We start from the raw sequence: 26,715 nt of genomic DNA on the forward strand, positions 1-26,715 counted from the left end.
TGACAGTTTCTGCTTTCCTGTTGGATGTCATTGCTCTACTCTCTTGTTAACTGCTTTCATTCTACAACCTTTCCTCACATCCATCCTCTTGGGATCCAGTAACTAAGCAACCACACAGTACTCACACTACAAATCTCCCAGGGATTGCATGGCAAATAGACCTCCCATTAAATATTGAAAAACCCTAATGGTGAATACTGACATGCTTTCTTTTACACATTTTTTCCCCTCACCAATTTCCTTTATCATTTCCTTTCATTTCAAAACTGCAATAAATGCTAAAATATTTACTAAACCATCTTTTTACAATATCTTGTTTGGTCTGAATAATTTGTAGTAATATAAGTACCGATGTGCTATGACAGGGCTGTATGGTGGGATTCTAGGCCTGCAGTCTTTTAACTAAAAAAACTACATTTTGCTTTTAGACTACACAATGAAAGATCCATACAAAGAAATCATATCCCCAGTAGCAAAAAGGGTAATACACCTTTTGGTTGGTTTTGGCTAATACATTTATCGTGTTTAGTGTCCATAATAATTATAATAGAAATGTAAATATTTATATGGCTTATCAATAAGTGGTTGTTTGACAATATATTTGATTAATCTGCTGTTTAAATGTTTATGTGTATCTGGTTTATTGGCAGGTGTTGGGTTAAATTCAGGAACTATAGTGGTCCTATCAGACAAACTGGTGGAAAACTAAATTATTAATAATTTGAGAGTGTTTACAGCCACAGTCCTCTCATTAGAGGGTGTAGAGTATATAAGACTGAGCCTGCTTAAACTGGATGTTACATATGAATTCAGGGTCCAAACCTGCACTTTATCTACTTGAAGTAAATAGTGTTTGGGCATTATGAAAAAAGTGTAAACATAAGTCCGAATTACAGTTAGGTCTCCCGGGCTCCCAGGAGAGCAGGCCATTCTCCCACATCCTGTCACTTCCTAGTGATGGCAGCTTCCATGATGCAATTAGCTGTGAATCACATAATTTTGGCCCCGTCCCCCTGCAAAATGATGCTTTTGCTTCATTGTCCTGCAGAGGCTGGGCTAACATGCAGAGATTCGATGCGACCCGTCCCCTTCCGTCCTCACTTTTCACCTCCCCAAGTATGCACTGACTACTCTGTACACTTACAGAGACAGAATAGAGGAGGAAAGGGGTATTTCAACGTAGGGCAAGTATAGTAAAGGCATGTTCACGTATTTGATACCTATGTAGAGGTCTGGATAGCTGCAGATATTCCTGTCAGAAGGCAGATCATTTGCAGATGCTCGACCCCTGGAGTGAGATAGTGAGCACACACCGTGCAAGTGTTTTAAGAAGATAAATACCAAAAATGCTACCAGCACTAGCGCTCATAGCCAAGACTAGTAGCAGCAATTTTTCGGGTTGAGGGTGGGGCTGCATTTCCTCCTGAAAAAAATGTACCCCCAATCAATAACATTATAGGACCATCTGGCTTCCCCTCAGAACATATCGGCATTGCTGCTCTTCATGTATTGTGTCTGCGTACAATTCTAGTCATTCCGGAAGCAATTTCTAAACCACTTTGCCCTTATTAAGAGGTAATGGTATGTTGATTAATATAGCATCTTGATGAGACCAAAACCTTTTGTGATATAATTATGAATTTCAGACAAGTGAATGCCTGGGGGTCTTTGTGCTAATGTGCATTAGTGGAAGAGAGTATTGCTTTAATATAGAGAATCATTGGTGGTATTGCTGTAATTTAGAGGTATGGGGGAGGGGCAATTTTAGTAATGTGGAGGGACTGAGTGGTATTTCTGTAATGTGCAGGGGTGGGGATTATAGCGGAAATGTGGGTGGGTATTGTTGTAATGTGGTAGTGGTATAACCGACTGCTGTAATTTGGAGGGGTGGGGGTATTGCTGTAATGGGTGGGCGGTATAGCAAATTGCTGCAATGTGGAGGGTGGGATGTATAGCTATGGTGTGAGGAAGGAATTACTCTAATAGGCGGTTTGCAGATTGTTATAGTACGTGAAGGTGAACATCAAGTCAGGACCAGTGGCTGATCTGCACTCCCTGATAGTCTGGTTAGCTCAAACCCCTTCATGCACCTCCCTTCCATTTTGGTAGTGACTCTCCACTTGTGCAGAGACCACACAGCAGACAGAGGAATCTGGCACATAGAGCATTCAAGCTGTAGATAAGATAATTGTGGTGGGGTATTTATTTAAGGAAGCGGGACGATTTAATGCAATGTGTCAGATTCTATTAATGTAATGAGGGCAGGCTATTAAGGTAATGTGGAGGCTATTCAAGTATTGTAGCAACTGGCGGCAGCTATTTATTATGGGGACTCAATATTGGTGAGGACTATTAGTATATGTTTGCTTTCTAGTAGGTTAATTGTACAAAAACAGTAGGGAGTCAAAGTTGCAAGGACAGGTAGGAGAAAATCGAAAGAGTCTGCCAACTATCCTGGTTCTGGTTGGGACTGTCCTGAGCAGACTTTGACCCAACAATCAAGAGATATCTCCTGTTACATGCTGTTCACCTTGTGAAGAGAGCAGAGCACCATTTACCATTGGTGCTCATGCTGCTGCTCCATCATGTGGGTGATCTGTGCAGAGGTAGTGACATCATCTGTGGGAGTCACAAGTGCTCTTCACAAAGTATCTTTCCACATGGAGCATCAGGGAAGGAAGCTGCTCTGAAGACACCCAGACCCCTCCTCCAAAGGACACTGTAGCAACTTGTGGTGATGAGGGTCTAGGGGCACACATGACAATTGGAGAATGGTGGGGCAGTAAATGTGGCAAGGAAAGAGTAGGAGGGAATATGTCACATATACCTTCCCCACTCCCTTGTACCATATGATACCTTCCATTATAACATTTAATATACTGTATATGTATATACAGTATGCCACATACATATAGCCCAGGGCCCCAGATCAACTTAATCCACCAATGATTAGATATAGAGATTCATGTCATCTGTTTGCGCTTACAAAATATTGATCTAAGTATGGTTATTTGGAATATATATACTTGTCATGTACTATCCAGATTCCTTTCTCTCTCCAACTTCCTGGGATTAACCTTCACTTTATATAATGCTTACACATGTTTGTGTGTATATACTGCTCTGGTGTGTTACTTTCTGTATGTGCACCTTCTGCTATGCTTCTCATTGGACATGTTATGATGCTTTGCACAGCACGGGCTAATTTGTCTATTTAAACCCACCTCATATCCTGCTCCCAGCTTGATTATATTATTTAGTAGTAGGGTGTAATCTGAGCTTTTATTGTCCTCTGTTATTCTCTGCGTGTGTGCACATTGGTCACCTCTGCCAATTGATTTTGTACTTTATTTTCCAATAAGCATTGACACACCATGCCTGACTAAAATTTAGCTTGGCTCATGTAGTCTCTCTAATCACAGTTCAGGCCGTTACTGTATAACTGCTTGCTGCTATATACTGAAAACTGACTAGGGTATTTACCTACTCCTACAGAATTCTGCCTACGGTTATTGTATTAAATTGGGCCACACAGACTAGGTACACAGGGCTTTGTAAAAATAAAATCTTCTTTCTCACTGTAATCCAATGGAAATTCTTCCTTTTTTATAGAAAGAAAATAAAAATCCCTGTTATACAATAACTGCTGAATTACTGTGAATTGAATTGACCAAGAGAAGACTTCACCGCTCAGCCAATCACAAGCAGTTTTTCTACGTGAAAGCACAAAATAACAACATGGGAATCTTATTGATTGGCTGAGAAGTGATCTGGGTCAATACAGTTCACAATGAGAAAGTATATTTAAATTTTTCTTAATAAAGAGGCTTCGGATAGACTTTAATTTAATTTCATTAAAATGTATTTGTTTAAAATTGTTTCAGTATAATATTTACAAATTTTTGTTATATTAATATTATGAGGGAGGGCTCTTTTGGTCCCCATACCACTGGAGAATGTCCCCTGTGCTTTTCAGAGCAGGGCTGATAATCTCTGGGTTTGGGGCCCACAATGTTTTCTTGCAAGTCCCCCCATAGAAGCTCCAGCCCCATGATGACCAGGTTGGTGTTGGTTCCCACCATGACAGGAGGACTGCATGTTTTCCTACTATAATGTGACTGGCCCTGCCTGTCTGAACTGATGCCGATTTCCACTTTAGCAAGCTTTGGTGTGGCAAAATGAATTTTCACGTTATGCTAATGGACTTACATTCAGCTCTAAATAAGGCTATCACACATCTCACGGGTTTAGTTCCATTCGGATCCTTATGTACATTGGTTTCTCTTGGTTACTGCTATCTGCTGTACAGCCTGGCGTTCCTCTATCCTCGGATGCCATCTTGCCAAGCATTCTGCACATGCGTAACTCCGGGAACCTTTAAAACCTCTGTTCCGTGGTGATTGAATGATCACCAGCCAGTTCTCTTTATAAGGGTCCTCCTCCTTTCTATGGGTGTCAGATCATCAGGTCTCCCTACCTGATAGGAAGCATCTCCGCTGACTCCTGTTCGTGGATCTCAGCACTTCTGCTCTCTTCAGCTCATCACTTCACAGCCATGCCTGTTCAGCCTAACCCGCTGCTAAGACCTGTGACTATATGCTTCGCTCAGCATTCGTCCTGTTCCTGAATTTTTTGTGTGCATATTATCTATATGCAGTGGTAATCGGTATCCCGATGCTGGGGATACCGACACCCAATACCACCAAAAAAGAAGACCGAAGCGGGTATTTAATGAACTTATTAAAACATACACTTACCTTCTCCCTGACGCAGGACATTCCCGGAGGCGCTGCTCTGCGACTGCTGTAAAATCCGAAGAGGCTGGATGCCAGCGCTACATTGTGACGTTAATTGTCACAATGCTGCACAGGCATACAGGCTCTTCGGATTTTACAGAGCAACCCCGGGGATGTCCTGCGTCGGGGAGAAGGTAAGTGTATGTTTTAATAAGTTTGTTCAATACCCGCTTCGATCTTTTGTAGTGGTATTGGGTGTCGGTATCCCCAGCATCGGGAAACCGTACCCAACCCTGTATATACACTAACACTATACTTATATAGATATAGAAATATAGATATTATATATATATATATATATATATATATATATATATATATATATATACACACATATATATATATATATATATATATATATATATATACATATATATATATATATATATATATATATATATATATTTATTAGTAATATGACAGAATGGAATCTGTTCTACACCGCTGGGTATGAGTCAATTTTAATTTTGTTACGAAAAGATGTGGGTTGTATTGTCAATTGTGAGGCACCTAACAAAGGGTCTGGTGTAAACTGAAGTATTGTGGATAATATAGTAATACAATGTAGGCACAGTACTCATTTTAATTGCGGGATCACATATTTTTTCTATACTTGAAAGCACCATTACAGAAAAGGGCTGTTGTCTAAGGCCTAATGTTGCATCTGGCATTTATAATTCAAATCAAAGCATGCAAAAGTATGTCAAAATATAACCCATTTAATTCTATGCATTATATTCAATTAGCTTTTCGGTCCGCGATTACGCGCGGTTGCGCATGTAAAGTGACAACATGGTACACCAACATCGCGGATTTCCCTTTAAAATCCTATGGGATACATATGGAAATCTGCAATGTTGCAGTATCGGGAGTCATGCAGCTGAGCGTAATCGCGGACTGAAAAGCTAATTGAATATGGCCCTATGTGTCCATAACCATTTGCTTTCAGTCTTGCATCTGTATGCGTTTGTGTTGTAGAGAGTTTTTGGGAGGCTGCTTGCAAGTCAGTGCATTCAAAGCATGTTACCACTCTTGAAAGTGTCCATTTATCTCTATGGAAGTGCATTGAGTACATACCCACTGGAGGCTAGCAAAGGGTTAACCAGTGTTGTGCTGTGTTTTTCCTATTCATGTCTATTCAGGTCCATCCCTTTCACTGGCGCATTCATTTCAATGGGGTCATTGTGTTACACGTAGAAACCCCACTGGAGTGAATGGGCCATAGACATAAATAGAGCTGCACCGGAACAGTAACTTTTTCCCCCAATGAATCTCGAGCGATGTGTGAGCTCCACCAACCAATCACAAGCCATTATTATTGGAAACTGATTGTGAGTGGCTGTTGCTTGTTCTCTCATTCTACTGCTGAGATCAGAGCAGAGCAGTTCATATTTTCCTTTGTGTTTTCTTTCATTTCTATGGATTACAAGAAGCAGGTTTTTCCTTTTGCTTTAAAAGATGCAGAATTTCCCTTTGGATCACAGAGGAATTTTTTTCTTTAATTTCACTTTTTTTTTTACTATTTTATACTATATCTGTATAATGGACAGAGGTTTCAGGGACCCCTTAATGAGTACCATAACAATCAAGGATGCGCTGAGTATGGTGGCTATGAGGCCTGGAGGTGAACTTGGGGCCCACAATGCCATTTCAACCCCCCCCCCCCCGGCTTCATGTGCAAAATATGGGTAAGGACCAAGCGATTCCTACTCCGAGTGGCACATGCATATTGAGTGCATGCTTAGAAGTGGTCTTCTGTACTGCTTTACTGAGAGCAGAGAGGGATGTGAGGCAAAAATAGCATCTCTGGGCCCATACACAGATTCTGCTGTGGGGCCCAGAGATGCATTGTTCCTGTCCAGCCATTAACATTATACAAGGATGACTGAGGTGTCAAAGGTGACCTGACCCTGCAAAGGAGGCTTTAGTTCAAGTTCTGATACCCATCTTATTTCTGTGGACTTTATCCAAATTGACAGTAGGCTATGAATAGAACAATGTAAACAGGCTGCTAACTTTACTGCCACTGTTTATTCCAAAATCATTTCCTCTGATAATTTCCTCAACTGTCACTTTCATCAAAGAGAATTCCATCCAAGTTTGGGGTTATCATCTAACTGCAGTAGAGCATTAAAATGCTACATATATGTTCAGGTGAGGAAAGATAACTTTTTCAGAACTTCTCTTAAGCTGGTGGATGATATCACTGGATATCTTACAGCAAATGACAACATTTTTTGTGGGGAGCGATGGTAAAAACACATTTATTCATTAGATACTAAGCCATGAGATAGAAAGTAATACCCACTAATGGTAAAGTTGGCTCTACAGTTTTCCTTTTTTTTTACACCATGCTGTCTTCGATGTTGGGGTACCATTAATTACATTTTATGGAAGCAGATTATATTACGCACTTATAAATCCTGAGCAAATTTCTTTTCATCCGACTCCTTGTTCATCTCCTTTTATAGTAGTGGGTCTACCATTGCTTCATACCTATAAACCATGCATGGATTGAGTGTCTGGAGACATCTTGAGTTGTTGCTTTCATTATTCAGTAACCCTGACTTCTTCCAAGTAAGATTTTCCAAATAATTATACAGATTTCAAGGATTCTTTTGCAAAGTCTGCTGGATTCTTGAATGCTCATTGGCCTATGGCTGCAAAATTCAGATTTAAGTGCAGGTAAATCCCTTATCCTTTCCTGAGACCTGAGCTATACAAGAATAGATACAGAAAGAATTCCAAAAGGGCTATTTCTCTATTATCAAATCTGGGGGTCACTGTTACCATGGATATAGGACTAGGTCCAGGAGCTGGGCATTTAGGAAATAACAATCTCGATGACTAAAAGGTCCTTCCCTCTATATTCCCTGTTACCAAGGAGTTGGCTGCTAGAGAACCGGGCTACTAGGGCAGCACCTTAATTTATTAATTTTTGCTTGATTTGATTATTTAATGCTTTATTTGTTAGGATGATGTTGCTACTGCAGCTTACCATGATCGCGTGCTGAGTACCAATGTATAGGAAGGAGGTTGAGCTGCATCAGGCTGCATACCTCTATCCCAATCCCCATTCTGAAGGGGGAAGCCTCTGGAAAGGTGATCCCTCCTCACGCATTGCAAAGCAGTGAAGGAGGGTCCCAATTGGTACTTGCACCACAGAGTGACATAGATTCCAGACAGAGAAGACAACATGTTTTTTTAATCTATTGCTCTTAGAGCTATGGAAGGAGAATTAGTAGCTGATCCCCCTGGTTATTTTTTCAACTAAACTGGGGTCTGAGAGCTCTCACTGGCATACCCCTGGTGTTATTGCCTACTCCTTGATGCGCTATTAATCAGAATGGTATAACCTGTCTCTTTATGAAGCCCATTGTGACTATTATTAAAAATGTATTTACCACTCATAGCATCATAAGTTGCCTGCCCAATACCAGCCATTAAGACTCCCCAAACCATGGTTAGTTTATCTGTCACTGGTCACCTTAGTTACAGAAAAACTAGTATTAGAAATGTTTTGCTGTTTATAGGTGCACTATGACTATTTTGCAATTTTAATTATGTTACTATCACATATCACTCCGATAGACTACTACACACTTTTCCATAAATATCAGATATTTTATCAGATCTTTTGCCCATAGGATTACCCCATATACATTACACAGAAACTGTGTGTAATCTTAATATACTTACTAGGTGATGGTCCTCCCCTCCTCTCCAAACTTACCTCTTCCCCACCCCAAGAGCTAATTTTCACCCCCCCCAACCCTAAACACACCCTCTCCCCAACTGAAGTCAAACTGCTCACATCCCAATGCAAGACTTTTCTTTCTAATTATCTGCCATGAGCTTAACAATCTCCTCATTCGATGTAAATTTCCACAACATACAATGGCTCTACAATACTTTAAGAGGCAAACTGTTGACATTACATTATTCTAAGATATTCACCCACATGTTAATCTAAAGAATAAATCTTTTAATCAGGTTTGTTACAGAAATATACAGCCATTTTATTACAAAACAGAGTCTCCTTCACACTAAATGCAACTATCACAGATCCCTAAGGTAGATAAATCAACTTGGTGGGCAAAAGCAAGAGTATTTCACATTATCCTAGCTTCGATCTATAACCCCAATGTGGGACAGAGTGCTCTTCGTTTTACTGAATTCTTCCAACAACTATCCCAAAATGAAACGGGACAAATGATGATTGGAGAAGACTTTATCACAGTATTGAATCACAAACAAAATCCCACATTGACCCAATTGTCTCAGACAGGAGTCTCTCAAAAATCCAAAAAACTAGTATGTCTTATGTAATCTCACAATCTATATGAAACGTGATGAACACTAAACCCCACAAGTAGAGAGTTCACCCATTCTTCCACTCCACATAATTTATATTCTCATATAGATCTCCTATTAATTGATCACATAATCACTCAAACGGTTATCATCAGAATGTCCTGATCTAATTATGCAACAGTCATATTAGCATTTATTGACTTCCCCTCTCTGCCCTCACATTTGCGATGGAGGCTTAATTACTCTCTGCTCCTCAAACAATAGCACATCTCTGAGATTACACAAATAATATGCGACTTGCACACATTAGGAAATCTCGCATTCAAAAATCTGGGAGCAAAGTGACCACGTGAGGCACATTAATTAGCTTAGCAATATCACAGAAAAGAGTGTAGAAGAAACATATTTCTGACTAGGAAGTGCAAGTTGCCTCATTGACCACTACCTATCAACGTGACCCTTAACGTAAACCATTGATTTAAGTGCTAGCTCTCAAGGGCCAGCTCAACAAAAATATTGTCTAACAAAGGGGCCAGAGCGCTACAGTAGCGTCAATAAAAGTAACAAGAGAAGAGTGGACACACTACTAGCTGCTGCTGTGTCCCTTGATGTGATGACCTCTAGCATTAGAACCCAAAGATCCAAATGATTAAATTGATTCATTCAGAACACATCCCTGCTCAGCCTTACACTCCATAGCCCAAAGTCAACCATGATGAGCATTGCACATATGTTGAATGAATGTACAGCAGCATGTTCAGGTCCCATTCACAAAAAGACACCCTTTCATAACAAATACAGCAAACAGTTACGTACAGGGACCTGAGGCTATCTGATGTCATTAGAATGGGAAAACACACTGTTAATTTGTTCTGCCCTCACAATTGTACCCTGCTGTCTAGGTGTTGGTTGGGGCTGCTTTAATGGAAAAGAAGCCAATCATGTTTTGCTGGCAGAAATACTCACAACAGTCTTCCTGCACCTGCATTTGACCATGAAGGCTCATCAGAGGCTCCCTCACTTCTGCTAGGGTCTGCGATGATATTGGTGCTTCTGTCATGCATAGCAGGAGCTGTTCAAGTGCCGACAGGAACCTCAACAGTTGCCATTGAGCCTATGTCTACCTTGCTCAGCTCCAACCTGTGCACACTTTGAAGGCATTGGGTAAGGGGCATAGATGCCCACATGCTCTGGGATCTGACCTCTTTGCACAACAACACTACACAGATTACAGGTAACCTTATTCAAATCCATTTTCGTGCCATCTCTTGACAGTGGGGATTATTGCCAAGCCAAAAGCAACTGTGATCAGGACTCTGGGGTAACCGCATCTGAAACAGATGTGGATTTTTATCCGATTGGGTTTTGGTTCTACAGAGATTGTGATTTCTGGAGAATTTGGTCTAAAATTCCTTAGTGGCCATTGAGAGCTTTAAAGTCAGGAAATTGCTGTAAATAAGCAAAAACATCTCCAACAATTTTGTTATCTCAAATATATTTATCACTGATAAGTTCCACAAACTGATATTTCTATGTCATACTATGTCATTTATTTTTAGAAACCATTTCAAAAATTAAAAACAACCATAATTTTATATGAATAAGAATAGTGTTAGATAACAATGCAACAACTAATCAAAATCAGAAGATGAAAGTAAGCAACAAATAAATAGACATCATTTTAAGGTCTTTAATCCAGCACAGAAGAAAATGTTGGAGGCCCATTAGTCATGAGCCTTAGGAAGTATAAAAATGTCTTGATAACATTGCCTAATTGGAGCTTTGAGGGGTAGACTATTTGGCCATAGAGCACAGATACTACTCCTTCATTTATTTGGGTTTCTTAGTGGAAGCCAAATTCCCATTGTGTATGTTTGTCAGAAATTATATAATTAAGAATATACAGAAGATGGGCTAAATCAATTGGACAGAAGGCTAGCTAATAGGTGCAAAACCATCCAAACGGCTCGCCCACACAGTTACAGAATGCTGCAAAACACACACCCATAAACTTCTGTGAGTTTCAAAATGCACACCAAATTGCACTTCAAAGAACAAAATAAATTACCTTCAGAAAACTTGTAAGTGTCAGTTATGTCCAATTTTCCATCTCCTCCTATTTCTTTAGTTAATATTTTTTGGCCCACAAAGGTTTTGTCAATATTCCGAATAACTTTTGATCCATCTTTCTTTATGTTGTAATAAACAATGTCACTGTTTACCTGTAACAATAAAAGATACAGAGGGTGTAGTCCATCCAATATGATTAAAGAAACACTTTATCCGAATAGCTTTTGTTTGTCTTATCTTATAGAACATACCTGGTAATACATACATTTAAAATAGATAGAACAGTAATTATATAAAACAAATGATCCTCTTTGTGTTTCTACACTGCTGCATTACATGATAATGTAATTGATCATGGGCTGATGTGTTGATCGTGTGTGCAATCACATAATTGTGCGCAAATTTCCGCATGGCATTCTGGACATGCCTTTAAAAGCCAAAGCAAAAAGTTTCAGGGCTAGATTTACTAAATTGCGGGTTTGAAAAAGTGGAGATGTTGCCTATAGCAACCAATCAGATTCTAGTTTTCATTTATTTAGTACATTCTACAAAGTGACAACTAGAATCTGATCCACTTTTTCAAACCCGCAGTTTAGTAAATATACCCTTCAGTCTCTCACCCTTCAGCAAATACACACATTTTCTCTCAGCAACTAAGAAATGAGGCACACCTCTCTCAGCTGAGAAAAGAAACAGAAACAGCAAACATAGGGGCAGATTCAGTTCCCTGCGCACTATTACCGTTACTAGAGTAATAGCTGTACATTACTACCAGTACTACGGTAATTTCAACACTGATTTTTGCTTGCAGCTTTGTGAGCTGAGGGCAAACATCTGTGTTAAAATTACCATAGTAACGGTAATAATGTGCGCTCCACGTTGTTCTTAAGGATCAGCAAGTAGAAGTGACAAGGATGGCCCTAGTGCTGTGAGGCAGAAGTGCTAACCACTAAGTTGCCATGATGCCCATATGAAATGGATACTTTTAGCACAAGTCAAACTATGGAACTGTGGCACAAGCGTTTAGGACATCTTGAATACAATGAGGAAAAACGTCTGGATGGTAACAGAAATGGCAGTGAACAATCCTGATAAACCAATTTGTGAGAGTTGCATCAAAGGTAAACAAACCAGACAACCCTTCCCGAAGTCAGGGACAAGAGCTGAGGCGCCATTAGCATTGGTGCACACAGATGTATATTTTCCTATGGAGACTGAGTCAATTAGTGGTTACTGCTACTTTATGACACTGATTTATGATTATACAAAGATGACAATTATATTTACTTAATGCAAAAAGCAAAGTTATGTAAAAGGTCAAACAATACAAATCTCTGGTAGAGACTCAAATGGGTCATAAGCTAAACGTTTTAATATCTGATAATGGAGGAGAATACTTAAACAAGAACTTTGTTAACTTTCTAATAAAATCATGGAGTTCTACATCAGTTAACTATGTCGCACAGACCTGAACAAAATGGTGCAAGTGAGCATGCAAATCGTAGAATAGTTGAAAGAGCGCATGAATGCTGAGTGATGCTGGGATGGAAAATAAACTTTGAGCTGAAGCAGTACAAACAGCAGTTTATCTGAAAAACTATGCACCCACTGTTGCAGTGAAAGGCAAGACACCAATAGAAGCCTGGTTTGAAAGACAACCTAACATCAACCATCTTAGAGTGTTTGTATGCAAAGCATACGTACACATTCCTAAAGAGAGAAGGTGTAAATTGTACTTTAAGTAACAAGACTGCATATTCCATAAAATAGCACTACCTAGTGGAGAAAAAGTAAAGTTTGAGAAAATGTAGTTTAAGAAAAGGTAATACTAGACATACATACATCCTCAAACTTAAAATCTCAACAAGCAACAGGAAACAAGGACTTCTGCAAGTAGCACAAAGGGAAAACATTGAAGAAGATACTGTGAGGAATATGCCAACATTGCGTTCTCAGTACAACAAAATTTGCAAGAGGCAAAACAATCAGTGATGAATGGGAATAATGGAAATCAGTAGTAGATAAAGAAATGACATTCTTGGATGAAATCTTCTCACCTGTGGTAAGGTACAGTACACTTCGTTTAGTCATTGCCATATCTACATTGTATGATTTGTTGCTCTACCAGTTAGATTTTAACTCTGCTTTAATAAATGGGAAACTAGTTGGGGAAATCTATATGGAACCCACTGAGCATTACAACAAAAACATGTTTCCAAAGGGAAAAGCATGTTTATTAAAGAAATCTCTGTATGGTTTGAAACAAATTGGCCGGTGTTGGAACATTAAACTTATGTTGATTGACATGGACTTCGTATGATCAGAGATTTACTACTGTCTATACTACAAAACAATAGATGGAATGCTGTTCATCATTGTTGTATATGTGGATACCTTGTTGCTAGCAAGCCAGAGAAATCACATAGACAGTGTAAAAAGTCTGTTGGGAGAGAAATTTAGATTGAAAGACTTAGGTACTGCACATCACCTTGGGAATAAGAATGTTGCAAAATTTGAATGCTGGGACTGTCACCTTAGACCAACAAGGCTATGTTGATTCTATACTTCTAAAGTACGGAATGACAAATGCTAAACCTGTAAATATCCCTATTAATAAGAGTACACATTTAACCAAAGATATGTCACCAACAAGTAAATCTGAAATAAAGGAGATGAAGGAGATCCTCTAAGGAATTTAAACTGAAGTTTGATGTAGGCAAGTGTTGGAACTCGTCCTGACATCACACATGTGGTGTAAATTTGCAATAAACATCGGAAAACTGCACTGGACAGCTGATTCCTGAGATATCTAAATTGTTCAAGTTCGTTAAAATAAAAATTTCATTAAACCTAAGTCTTCTGAGAGATTTTCTGCAATGGAGTTTGGGAAGCAAACGATTATGATTGTCGCTCATATACTGGCTACTTGTTTGGATTAGCTGGAGCAGCAGTAAGCTAGGTAAGTAGGATGCAGTCTACAGTTGCTCTTTCCAGCACCAAAGCAGAATATATGGCTTTGACTGAAGCAGCCAAGGAAGACCTTTGAATCAAGGAAACTTTGTGTGATATGCACCCTCTAAGTATAGATAAGACTATTGACATTAAAAGTGATAACAGAGGTGCCATTGACCTGTCGGCAAGTACCAAGCATCATGGCAGGTCTAAACATATTGCAATTAGCACCTCATACAAGAACTTGCTGAAAAAAGTCAGCGTGAGCTACATTGTAAGTGAGCTTAATGTAACAGACACGCGCACAAATGGACTTGCTTCACAAATGGTGATCAAAATGTGAAATGACAATTGTTTGCTTTTGTTGACGTTATTTAGTGTGTTAACCCCATGGGTTCAGTTGCAAGAAAACTTCCTGGCTCCCTTCACTTACGTTACATGTGGCTGTCTGTGATTAGCTGTGTATGTGCTGTATATGCCTGTAATAATACTAATACACAGACATGCAGTGTATTGTGTCTCAGCCTCCCATGTGCTGCTGAATGAGACTTAATAGATGTAATACATGGATGTGCAATATATAATCTATACAGTGCTCACAAGAGACTGTATATTTAATATATACAAGCTGGATACCCACAGGCCTGCATGGTACATATATTCTGTATCCTGTACAACAGTTACTTCAGTGTATCCTGTTATAATAAACCATTAACATGGTTAAGTTACTAACATATAAAGTCACCTCCTCACATTTCGCTAACACCTATTACTAGAGATGGTCACTGACCCCCGTGTTTTGGTTTTGGATTCGGTTTTGGATCTGGATTACCATCGTGTTTTGGTTTTGGTTTTGCAAAACCGCCATTGCGTGTTTTGGTTTTGGTTTTGGTTTTGTTTGGTTTTGTTTTGCTATTTTTTTTGGAAAATCCATGTTTTTGGGCCTAAATTAACCCAATTTAGTGCTCCAACTGTTTTAGAGACAAGTAATCTAATTGTTGAGGTAATAAATCATCCAAAAAAACAGTTTAATTCTTCGTTGGTAGGCCTATTCTACAGACAAAACAGATTGTCTTCCTCTCCATCTATGCATATTGGCAATGCAGCCATCGTCTTTGAATGTATATTACACCCTACACTTATAGTTAAATATGTAAAGAAATGGAAAAAGCGAGTTTGGTTTCTGTCTCTCAAGGCCCCCCTCCACTTGTATAAAATACCAAAAAATTCAGCCATTATAGACTGTACAATATTAATTGACATGGAGAAAGCCAGTTTGGTTTCTGTCTCTCTAGGCCCCCCTCCACTTGTATAAAATACCAAAAAATTCAGCCATTATAGACTGTACAATATTAATTGACATGGAGAAAGCCAGTTTGGTTTCTGTTTCTCTAGGCCCCCCTCCACTTGTATAAAATACCCAAAAATTCAGCCATTATAGACTGTACAATATTAATTGACATGAAGAAAGCCAGTTTGGTTTCTGTCTCTCTAGGCCCCCCTCCACTTGTATAAAATACCCAGAAATTCAGCCATTATAGACTGTACACTATTATGAAAAATGGACAAAGCCAGTTTAGGGTCACTCTGTCTATGACACCCTACCCTTAAGGATAAATTGCCCTAACAGCAGCCTTTCAAGATGGTATGTGATATGGAAATGCCACAAGACCCTTTCCTCTTTGGGGGTAGATTGCACCCTACACTTACATATAAAGTTTTAAAAAGATGTTATCGGCATCATCTTCAGCTTAATCCTCACCCTCATCAGTGTGTACGTCATCATCACAGACTATCAATTCATCGCCGCTTGAATCCGCCATTAGAGAACAGTCAGTACTTGGATGTCTTGGATGGTGAAGGCCTTCCTCGTGAAAGATGTAGTTCATTTTTATAAACATCATTTTCTCCACATTTTTGGGAAGTAACCTTCTACGGCGATCACTAAGTTCCCTGCTGTGCTGAACACTCGTTCAGAGTACACACTGGAGGGTGGGCAGCTTAGGTATTGCAAAGCAAGTTTGTACATGGGTTTCCAAATGGCCTGCTTTTCTTCCCAGTAAGGAAAGGGACTGTCTGACATTTCCATATCAACTACCTCTTGAAAGTAATCCTCCACCATCCTTTGCATGTTTATACTCATATTGGATGGAGTTGTGGGCAAAGCGACACATTTTTTTGAAAAATCCTTCAAACCAGCCCAGATGTTAAATTGTTCTGGTCTGCCCCCTGTGTCTTCCCTGCTTCTTTTTTAGAAATTTAATTTTTTACGAGCAACAGCTTGAGAAAGTGAAGGAGGACACGTCGTCAAGCCGAGGCCCAGTTCAGCGGCCAACTTGCTGAGCAATAGCTCCTTGCAAAAGTGCACATCTCGCTCATTTACAAGTAAAGACTCAATGTAGGTTTTAAACCTTGGATCAAGCACAGTGGCCAAAACGTACTGATCCGAGTTCAAGATCTTAATAACTCGAGGATCATTGTGAAGCGAATTAAGTACTTGATCGACAAGGCCAACATACTTTGCTGAATTGCTTGCTTTCAGCTCCTCCTTCATTTTCTCAAGCTGCTTTTCCAATAGTCTAATTAAAGGAATGACTTGGCTCAAACTAGCAGAGTCTGCACTGACCTCACATGTCACAACTTCAAATGGTTTCAGCACCTTGCACAGCACTGAAAGGATTCCCCACTGTGCAAGAGTGAAATACATCCCCCCTCCTTTCCCAATGTCATGGCTTGTGCAATATGCTTGGATGGCTTTACGCTGTTCCTCCATCCTCTGAAGCATGTACAGGGTGGAATTCCACCGAGTTACCACCTCTTGCTTAAGTTGGTGGCAGGGCAAGTTAAACTGCTCTTGGAGCTGCTGTAATCTCCTACATGCTGTGGCTGAATGCCTGAAATGGCCTGAAATTTTACGGGCCACCGAAAGCATCTCCTGCACCTCACGGTTATTTCGTAGGAAGCTCTGCACCACCAAGTTGATGGTGTGAGCAAAACAGGGAATATGTTGTAAATCACCCAGCTGTAATGCTCGCACTATATTGTTGGCGTTATCTGAAATGACATACCCTGGGGAGAGTCCGAGTGGTATAAGCCATGCATCAATCACATCTCTCAGTTTGCGTAACAAATTGTCAGCCGTATGCCTGTTAGTGAAGCCGGTGATACAAAGAGTGGCCTGCCTGTGACAAATGTTACGTAGTGGTGTACATGCTGCTGCTGTTCCTGCTGGTGAAGGTGAATGACCAACCCAGTGGGCTGTCACAGTCATATAGTCTTTGGTTTGGCCACTTCCACTTGTCCACATATCTGTGGTTAAGTGAACAGTGGGCAGAATGGCATTTTTCAGCGCAATCTCTACATTTTTACACACTTTTTGGTATAGTTGTGGAATAGCTTTACGGGAGAAATGGTGTCGCGATGGAATTCTGTAACGCGGACACATAACCTCAATTAACTGTGAAAAACCAGCTGCGTTTATTGTGGAGATTGGACGCAGATCTAACACTAACATTGCAGCCATGGCGTCTGTGATTCGCTTGGCGACTGGGTGACTGCTGTCATATTTGCTTCCCCTCGCAAATGATTGTTTCACAGTTAATTGCTGAAATGTAGGACTGCTCATTTTATTAACCTGCCTCTGGGATGACGATTCACCCCCAGCAGCAGCAACAGCAGCAGCAGCAGGACTAACGCTTTCTTCAGAGGAATCAATAATAGTGCCGGAGTCATCCAGCCTTAAGTGGGATGCCGGGCTAACTCCGAGCGCTACTGAGGATATTGATGAGGATGGTGTGGTGGGTGTATTTTGTAGCCGTCGGTATGTCGGTGAGCGGAGGGTCTTAGCTGATGAGGGAGTGCTTGTATTCTTTTGGGAAGAACTTTCAGCTTTTCCCAACACTTTGCCATGAACTCTTGTTAAATGGCGTAACATAGACGAGGTTCCAAGATGGTTAAGGACCCTCCCTCGACTGACTGTGGCTTGACATACACTACAAATGGCTATACAATTGTTGTCTCGATTTGGGTAGAAATAATTCCACACATAAGAAGTGGATTTTTTTGTTTTATGCCCAGGCATGACAATGGCCTTTTTCTTGTCACGTGCCAGAACTGCTGCCACTGGTGCAGGACTTACACAAATAACCTCATCCTCATCAACATCCTCATTAGCGCCCTCGTCGCCTACACAAATCTCCCCCTCATCCTCTTCTAATTCCAAAGTGGCATCCTCAATTTGGGTATCACCGGCTACACTCGGGCTATTAAGGCACACATCAGCAGAATGCTCACGATTAGACATCCCACTGTTGGATGGACTCTCCACAGGGATTGTTGTCATTTGTGAATCAGAGCAAATATTCTCCTGTTATGCCTCACTGTTATCTTGAAACTCGGCTTTGACGCGTAACAGTAGTTGTGCACCAATTGTAGGCTGGGTAACTTTTTGGGATCTGCCACTAATAGCCAAAGGTGAAGGCCTCATTCTCTCTTTGCCACTGCGTGTGTAGAATGGCATGCTTACAACATTTTTTCCCCCAGCACACTACTATAGCCAGCAACAGATCTGCCATTTCTACTGTAGATAAAAATGCAAAAGTCTTTGTTGCACACATTTGCAAATGTATGTTTAAGCCATCCGCCACGCCAAGGCGCTTCTGCTAATAGGATGGTCCTACTCTAAACAATGAGAGTCCCATATATTTGGGCCATACATATGTGTTTTTAAATTGAGAGCCAACTTACCAAAGAGATACCCCAGAAGCCTCCAAACAGCAATTCAGTGCCAGTACCCCCTCTCAGCTACTGACACCAACATGCCTCTCAGACAAATACAAAAGTGGAAGCTGCTCAAATTAATTTATAGGCCATAACAGGTGCTTGAAAGGGTGGGGTTATCCTGCAAGGAACATACACACAACATTTTTTACCCGAGGACACTGCTATAGCTAGCAACAGATCTGCCATTTCTACTGTAGATAAAAATGCAAAAGTCACCTAAACCTCTATCCTCCTCTCTGCACTAGCGATTTTGATTAGAGCAATTGCAAGAACAATATTGTATTCTCTGTCCCTGCTCTAATTAGCCTATGACTACACCCTGCTCTCTCCCTCTGTCAAATGGCGATGGATTGCTGTGGAGGCATGTATTTATAAAGTTGAAGTATCGCGAGAACCGAGCCCCGAGATCCGACGACGTCACGATGACGTTCGGCCTCGATTTGGATTCGGAACGGGCGAGAGAGTACCGAGCTGCTCAGCTCAGTACTCGGATACCCAAAGTTCGGGTATACCTCCATTCTCCTCCCTGTTCTGCCCTGAAAACAGGTGCTTCAAGATGAATTGGTAGTTGTTTTGTTCTCACTGTTCATTTCTAGGCATGCGCAGAATGATTTTACACAAAATATGGCATGTATCCGCATTTACGTGTCTTAATAAATCAGGCCCATGAGGTTTAAAATAAGGTATTGTCCATATGGGGTGGAATCCGAACAGTGCAATAAATTGATTACCAAGGTTCCAAGCTTGCAAATGTGGCCTCTTGGATGTTAAAGACATTGTAGAAATTAGCATAAGGTTGCAACCACCATCAGTGATCTCTATTCAGCCCCAAAAAACTTCTAATAGGTGAGAAATGTGATTTTGCTAAGCGGACGCCATCTTGTTGCCTTATAGCCATTTTCTTCTGTTATAGCTTAAATTCAATTAGATGCACCTGTTTTGTAGGAGTAATTCATTATTTGCAAGGCTAAGCTTATAACCTTGAACATACCAGACAGGAGATAAGCCAGCCCCCCTCCTGGGGAGTTCTAGTGTGGATAATGAGAGAATATACTAACATATGTGTGTGGTTTAAACCTTTTGGGGCGTAGTTTTCTGCAATACGTGATTTTTGCTATATAGATAGGAACTTGTAACTAATAAAGCAGAGTTTATTGTACACTCAAACCATGCAGTGTATTTAAATCTCTCCAGCTGATGAGCTCATAACTGATAATCTGACACTTACAGGTGAACAATCTGATATAGATTCGACATAGGGTATTGATATAATTGGCCCAGTAACTGCCAAAATATTACAACACTCTTTCCAGGTACGCATTTTTCCTCAAACAATAAAGGAAGCATGACTACAGACAAATGTTATTGAGAAAGTAGTTGCAACCCAGCTGCAACATAACTTGTATAATACATTCCAGTCAGGTTTTAAGAGACAATATAGTAATGAGACATCCCTAGAGCATGTGATTAATGATCTTCTGATGTCAAGAGACAGAGGTGATTGTTTGATCTAATCATTCTGGATATAGTGTACCTGCAACATTTGATACACTGGACCATGAGATTCTAAAAGAGCACCTGAACAATTTCTGTGGACTTGATAGCACAGTCCTTTGCTGGTTCAAATTGATTCTTACTGGCAGGTCACAGAGAATGTCTTCAGGATTATGTTAATCTTCCACAGTCATGCGATATTCTACTGGTCTCAATCCTATCTCCCAAGCTATTTTCAGTATACATGCTACCATGAGGTGGAATAATCAGACGTCATTGCCTGGACTATTACTCCTATGTAGAAGATACTCTACTGTCCCTGGATCGAACTGGCCCCTGTCTTGGAGCTCCATTTTCCCAAAATCCCCTGCTGCTCAGGTTCATTTGACAAAGGTCTGATCACCCTTTTGGTTATGATTCTCTTGTTTGTCCTTTTGTGCCTTATTTTAAATTGGGTAGTTATAGAATAACCTGTGGCCAATGAGACAATCAGAATTTTCACAAACTATTTAAGGAAATGTGTACTGATCTCATGGTGGACAGTGGCCATTCCCCTCACATGAATGCGATGATAGGGGTGCCATGGTTTCCAGTAACAGTGGCAGTGTCATAATGGGACTACAGACAAGCAGGAAGCCAAAAACTTGGAGTTTGCTAGTGGTAAGAGCAACCCTGATATTATAGATTAGTTATGTGACTTATCTATCAAATTTATGTAGGAATATTGTGGTTTCAAATGCATCTCTATATGAAATGAAGTTCATACATTCAACTTCTTAGATTTTAAATCTATAGAAACTTCCATATGTAAGCATAATATTCCATTAAATTAGTTTAACTTCTCTACTACAGTTACATTTAGTTTTATGTTGATATTAAAAATGTACATTAAAATAGTTAATGGCTTTCACTTAGCATGATTGAGCTGATTATGTTTTATATATTTCTGTATGTGATCAATTAGTGTGCATGCACTGTCAGTGTGCACAAGTAGTCAGTGTGCAGAAAATGTCAGTGCACATGTGCTGTCAGTATTCATGCAGTGTCAAAGTGAGTAAAATGTCAGCGTGACTTAGATGTCAACTGGATGTTGTGGTGGAAATGCAATGAGAGTTTGGTGAGAGCTACACAAACAGTCATATTTAACCATAATATCATGTTTAAGAGATATATGGACTACTCTATACTGAAACAGAAGTGCACACAAATAGTATGCCAGCCATCCACTCTTACTCAGCACTGGTATATAACACAGAGTAACTCACACACACTGACATTCCACACATTGGAAAATAGCCACACACTGGTTCATCACACAAACTGGAAAATAAAATGGCAAATATTTTCAGAATAATACCTTAACTACACTATCTGTCATTGTATTTAATTTAGGGATGTTCACCGGCGACTTTTGAGGTCTCGTGTTTTGTGTTTTGGATCCGGATTTTCTCGATGTTTTGGGTTCGGATTTGTTTTGCAAAACACCTGCCGAAACGTTTTGGTTCGGATTTAAGGTTTTGGATTCGGATTTTTTTTTTTAAAAAAACTAAAAGTGTAAAAATCAAGTTTTTGGGCTTATTTTCACTCCTACGCTATTATTAACCTCAATAACATTCAATAACAATAATTTCCACTAATTTAAAGGCTATTCTGAACACCTAACACCTCACAATAATTTTTTTTTTTTAGTACAAAACGTTGCAACGAGGTATCTTTCTGGACTGCGTAGAGGAGTGTTCCCCACAATACAATTAAAAACCCATCAACTGGTCTGAATTACACCCAAAAATAGTATCTGGACTGCGTAGAGGACTGGCCACTGGCCACCACAATATAATATATAGAAAACCTTCAACAGGTCTGAATTACACCCAAAAATAGTATCTGGACTGCGTAGAGTAGTGGGCACTGGGCACCACAATAAAAAATATATAGAAAACCTTCAACAGGTCTGAATTACACCCAAAAATAGTATCTGGACTGCGTAGAGTAGTGGGCACTAGGCACCACAATAAAAAATATATAGAAAACCTTCAACAGGTCTGAATTACACTCAAAAATAGTATCTGGACTGCGTAGAGGACTGGCCACTGGCCACCACAATATAATATATAGAAAACCTTCAACAGGTCTGCATTACACCCAAAAATAGTATCTGGACTGTGTAGAGGACTGGCCACTGGCCACCACAATATAATATATAGAAAACCTTCAACAGGTCTGCATTACATCCAAAAATAGTATCTGGACTGCGTAGAGGACTGGCCACTGGCCACCACAATATAATATATAGAAAACCTTCAACAGGTCTGCATTACACCCAAAAATAGTATCTGGACTGCGTAGAGGACTGGCCACTGGCCACCACAATATAATATATAGAAAACCTTCAACAGGTCTGCATTACACCCAAAAATAGTATCTGGACTGTGTAGAGGACTGGCCACTGGCCACCACAATATAATATATAGAAAACCTTCAACACGTCTGCATTACACCCAAAAATAGTATCTGGACTGCGTAGAGGACTGGCCACTGGCCACCACAATATAATATATAGAAAACCTTCAACAGGTCTGCATTACACCCAAAAATAGTATCTGGACTGCGTAGAGAACTGGCCACTGGCCACCACAATATAATATATAGAAAACCTTCAACAGGTCAGAATTACACCCAAAAATAGTATCTGGACTGCGTAGAGTAGTGGGCACTGGGCACCACAATAAAATATATAGAAAACCTTCAACAGGTCTGAATTACACCCAAAAGTAGTATCTGGACTGCGTAGAGTAGTGGGCACTGGGCACTGCTATAAAAAATATATAGAAAACCTTCAACAGGTCTGAATTACACCCAAAAGTAGTATCTGGACTGCGTAGAGTAGTGGGCACTGGGCACCACAATAAAATATATAAAAAACCTTCAACAGGTCTGCATTACACTGCACATACGGCTGCTCCTCCATCCTCTCCATCATATACATGTTGGAGTTTCAGCGTGTGAAAACCTCTTGTTGTTGATAATGTCAGTGCATTTTGAATATTTTTCAATTTGCCCCACAACACTGAATGTACTTTATCTATGATATGCATCTATCTATCTTGACTGCGTAGTGTGGTGGCCCCGGTACACAATTTGGTACCGAGGCCACAATATAATTAAAAAAACCCTCCACGGGTCAGAATTCCACCAAAAAAGGGTATGGACTGCCTAGTGTGTTGTGTCCGGAACACAATTTTTTACAGCGCCAACAATATAATTAAAAAATTGGGCATCAACTGTCACCGTTGTTTAATATCTGATACACCTAAATATGGACTGCACAGTGGAGTGGCCCCGGTAGTAAATTTGGTGCCGGGGCCACAATACCTCCTCCAACTTCCAAGTGTAGTGTTTATAAAGACAGACAGCGTCGAAGTGTTATTAGTTGACATTCTTAACCCTAAAATTGTCCCTGTTGCAAATATTCGTGCAACGGACAGTTACTTTTTCATTGAAAGACTCAAGCTTTCAAGTGTAGTGTTTATAAAATATAAACAACAATACAGTAGTTTTAGAGCACGTCAATACCTCTTGTTTTAAATTATGATAGGGCATTTTACTTTTGGTTTAATTTCTTGAATTTGTTTAAATTTGGTTTTACTTTTTGAACATGGCAAACGACTGTTGATTGGTCATATAATCCAAAAAAAAAAGTTCCAAGATGGAATTGTCCTTGGGCCCTCCCACCCACCCTTATGTTGTTGAAATAGGACATGCACACTTTAACAAACCAATCATTTCAGCGACAGGGCCTACCAAACAACTTTGGCTGAAATTATTGGTTTGTTTGGGCCCCCACACCAAAAAAGCTATTCATCTCTCCCTGTACAGACTAAACAGGCTCTACTGAGGCAAGATGTCGTCCTCATCCTCAACCTCTGATTCCTCTCCCCCTACAGTGTGTACTTCCTCCTCATCACACATTATCAATTCGGCCCCGCTGGACTCCACAACCACAGGTCCCTCTGTACTATCTGGAGGGCAGTGCTGTACTTCATTGAGGAATTGATTATTCATTTTTATAAACATCATTTTTTCAATGTTATGAGGAAGCAACCCCCTTCGCAGCTCACTGACCAGGTTCCCCGCTGCACTAAAAACTCTTTCTGAGTACACACTGGAGGTTGGACAATTCAGGTAAAATAGAGCCAGTTTGTACAGGGGCTTCCAAACTGCCTTTTTTTCCTGCCAGTAACAATATGGACTGTCTGACATGTCTACTTGGATGGTGTCAGCAAAGTAATCATCCACAATTTTTTCTATTGTGACAGCATCCAATGCAGCGAGAGTAGACATGTCTGCAATGGTTGGCAGGTCCTTCAGTCCGGACCAGATGTTATCAGCATCCCCGCCAGCGCCTCTTTTGGGAAAACTGAGCTTTTTCCTCGCAGCCATAGATGTGGAAGAAAATGAGGGTGATGCTGTTGGCAGGTCACGGTCCTCTTCAGAGGACAATCTCCTGACCTTTGCACCGCTGTAGACTTGTGTCCGCCGGAAACAGAGACACAACATACGCTTTAAACCGAGGATCGAGCACGGTGGCCAGAATGTATTCCTCTGACTTTAAAAGAGTGACCACCCTCGGATCCTGGCAAAGCGTACGAAGGGCTACATCCACAAGAGCTACATGCTTGGTGTAATCGCAATGGCTTACCAGCTCCTCCCTCACTTTTTCCAGCTGCTTCTGCAACAGCCTGATCAGGGGAATGACCTGACTCAAGCTGGCAGTGTCGGAACTGACTTCTCGTGTGGCAAGTTCAAATGGCTGCAGAACCTTGCACAACACGGAAATCAGTCTCCACTGCGCTTGACTGAGGCGCATCCCCACTCCTTTGCCTATGTCGTAGGTGGCTGTGTAGGCCTGAATGGCCTTTTGCTGCTTCTCCATCCTCTGCAGCATATAGAGGGTGGAGTTCCAGCGCATCACAACCTCTTGTTTGAGGTGATGGCAGGGCAGGTTCATGCTTTTTTGATGTGCCTCGAGTCTGCGGTAGGCACTGGCTGAATGCCGAAAGTGTCCAGCAATTTTGCGCGCCACCGCAAGCATCTCCTGCACACCCCTGTCACTCTTGAGGTAATGCTGCACCACCAAATTAATGGTGTGGGCAAAACATAGGACGTGCTGGAAATTGCCCATATTTAATGCCCGCACAATGTTACTGGCATTGTCTGACACCACAAATCCCCATGAGAGTCTAAGTGGGGTAAGCCACTGGGAGATAATTTCCCTCAGTTTCTCTAATATGTTGTCAGCGTTGTGACTCTTATTAAAGCCTGTATTACACAATGTTGCCTGCCTTTGCACGAGCTGCCATTTTGTAGATGCTGCTACTGATGCAGCTGTTGCTGTTGCTGCGGAAGGGGATGCATCTACCCAGTGGGCTGTCACAGTCATATAGTCCTTCGTTTGCCCAGAACCACTTGTCCACATGTCCGTGGTTAAGTGGACAGTGGGTACAACCGCATTTTTTAGAGCACTGAGGACACTTGGTCGTACTTCTCTGTACATTTTTGGTATCGCCTGCCTAGTGAAGTGGAATCTCGACGGGATTTGGTACCGGGGACACAATACCTCCATCAACCCTCTAAATCCCACTCCACTGATGCGGACACCGGGCGCACGTCTAACACCAACATTGCAGTTACAGCCGCAGTTATACCCTTTGCAATAGGGTGAGTACTATCGTATTTTGTGGTCATGGCAAACGACTGTTGGACGGTCAATTGTTTTGTGAAAGACTTAGCGGTCTTACGACTTCCCCTCTGGGAAGATGACCGACTAACAGCAGCAACAGCAGTAGTGGCAGTAGTAGGCGTACCGCTGCAGGATTCCTCGGATGAATCCCGTATTGAGGAGGACTCAGTCTGGCTGCTGACTTGGGCTGCAGGACTGAATCTGATTGAGATTGTGGAGGAAGTTGACGAGGAGGGTGTTGCTGGTGTGTATCCAACTGGACCACGGGATTTAGGTGTCCCTGTACCGATGAGGGTCCTAGCCCCAGTTCCTGAACTAACCACTGAACTATGAAGGTTATTCAGGTGACGTATAAGGGAGGATGTTCCTAGGTGGGCAAGATCCTTACCCCTGCTTATTTGAGCTTTACATAAGCTACATATGACCATACATTGGTTGTCTGGATTTGGATAAAAATAACTCCAGACCGAAGAGGTGCATTTTTTGGTCTTCTGACCAGGCATGACGATGGGCTTTTTCATCCCATGGACATCAGCTGTTTCCCCCCCTGGTGCCTCATTTACAATA

At 40.8% G+C, this 26,715-nt stretch overlaps 1 protein-coding gene across 1 annotated transcript in view; it reads right to left on the bottom strand.

Annotated features, from left to right (window-relative positions):
* F13A1 (coagulation factor XIII A chain) overlaps window positions 1-26,715 on the bottom strand; it is a 151,482-nt gene that overhangs the window by 26,803 nt on the left and 97,964 nt on the right. Inside the window, exon 11 of the mRNA XM_075213020.1 lies at window positions 11,179-11,332. Within this exon, the coding sequence (XP_075069121.1) occupies window positions 11,179-11,332 (154 nt within the window). The remainder of the gene's footprint in view (window positions 1-11,178; window positions 11,333-26,715) is intronic.

The sequence above is a fragment of the Mixophyes fleayi genome, chromosome 5 (genome assembly GCF_038048845.1).
Source record: "Mixophyes fleayi isolate aMixFle1 chromosome 5, aMixFle1.hap1, whole genome shotgun sequence".
NCBI lineage: Eukaryota > Metazoa > Chordata > Amphibia > Anura > Limnodynastidae > Mixophyes > Mixophyes fleayi.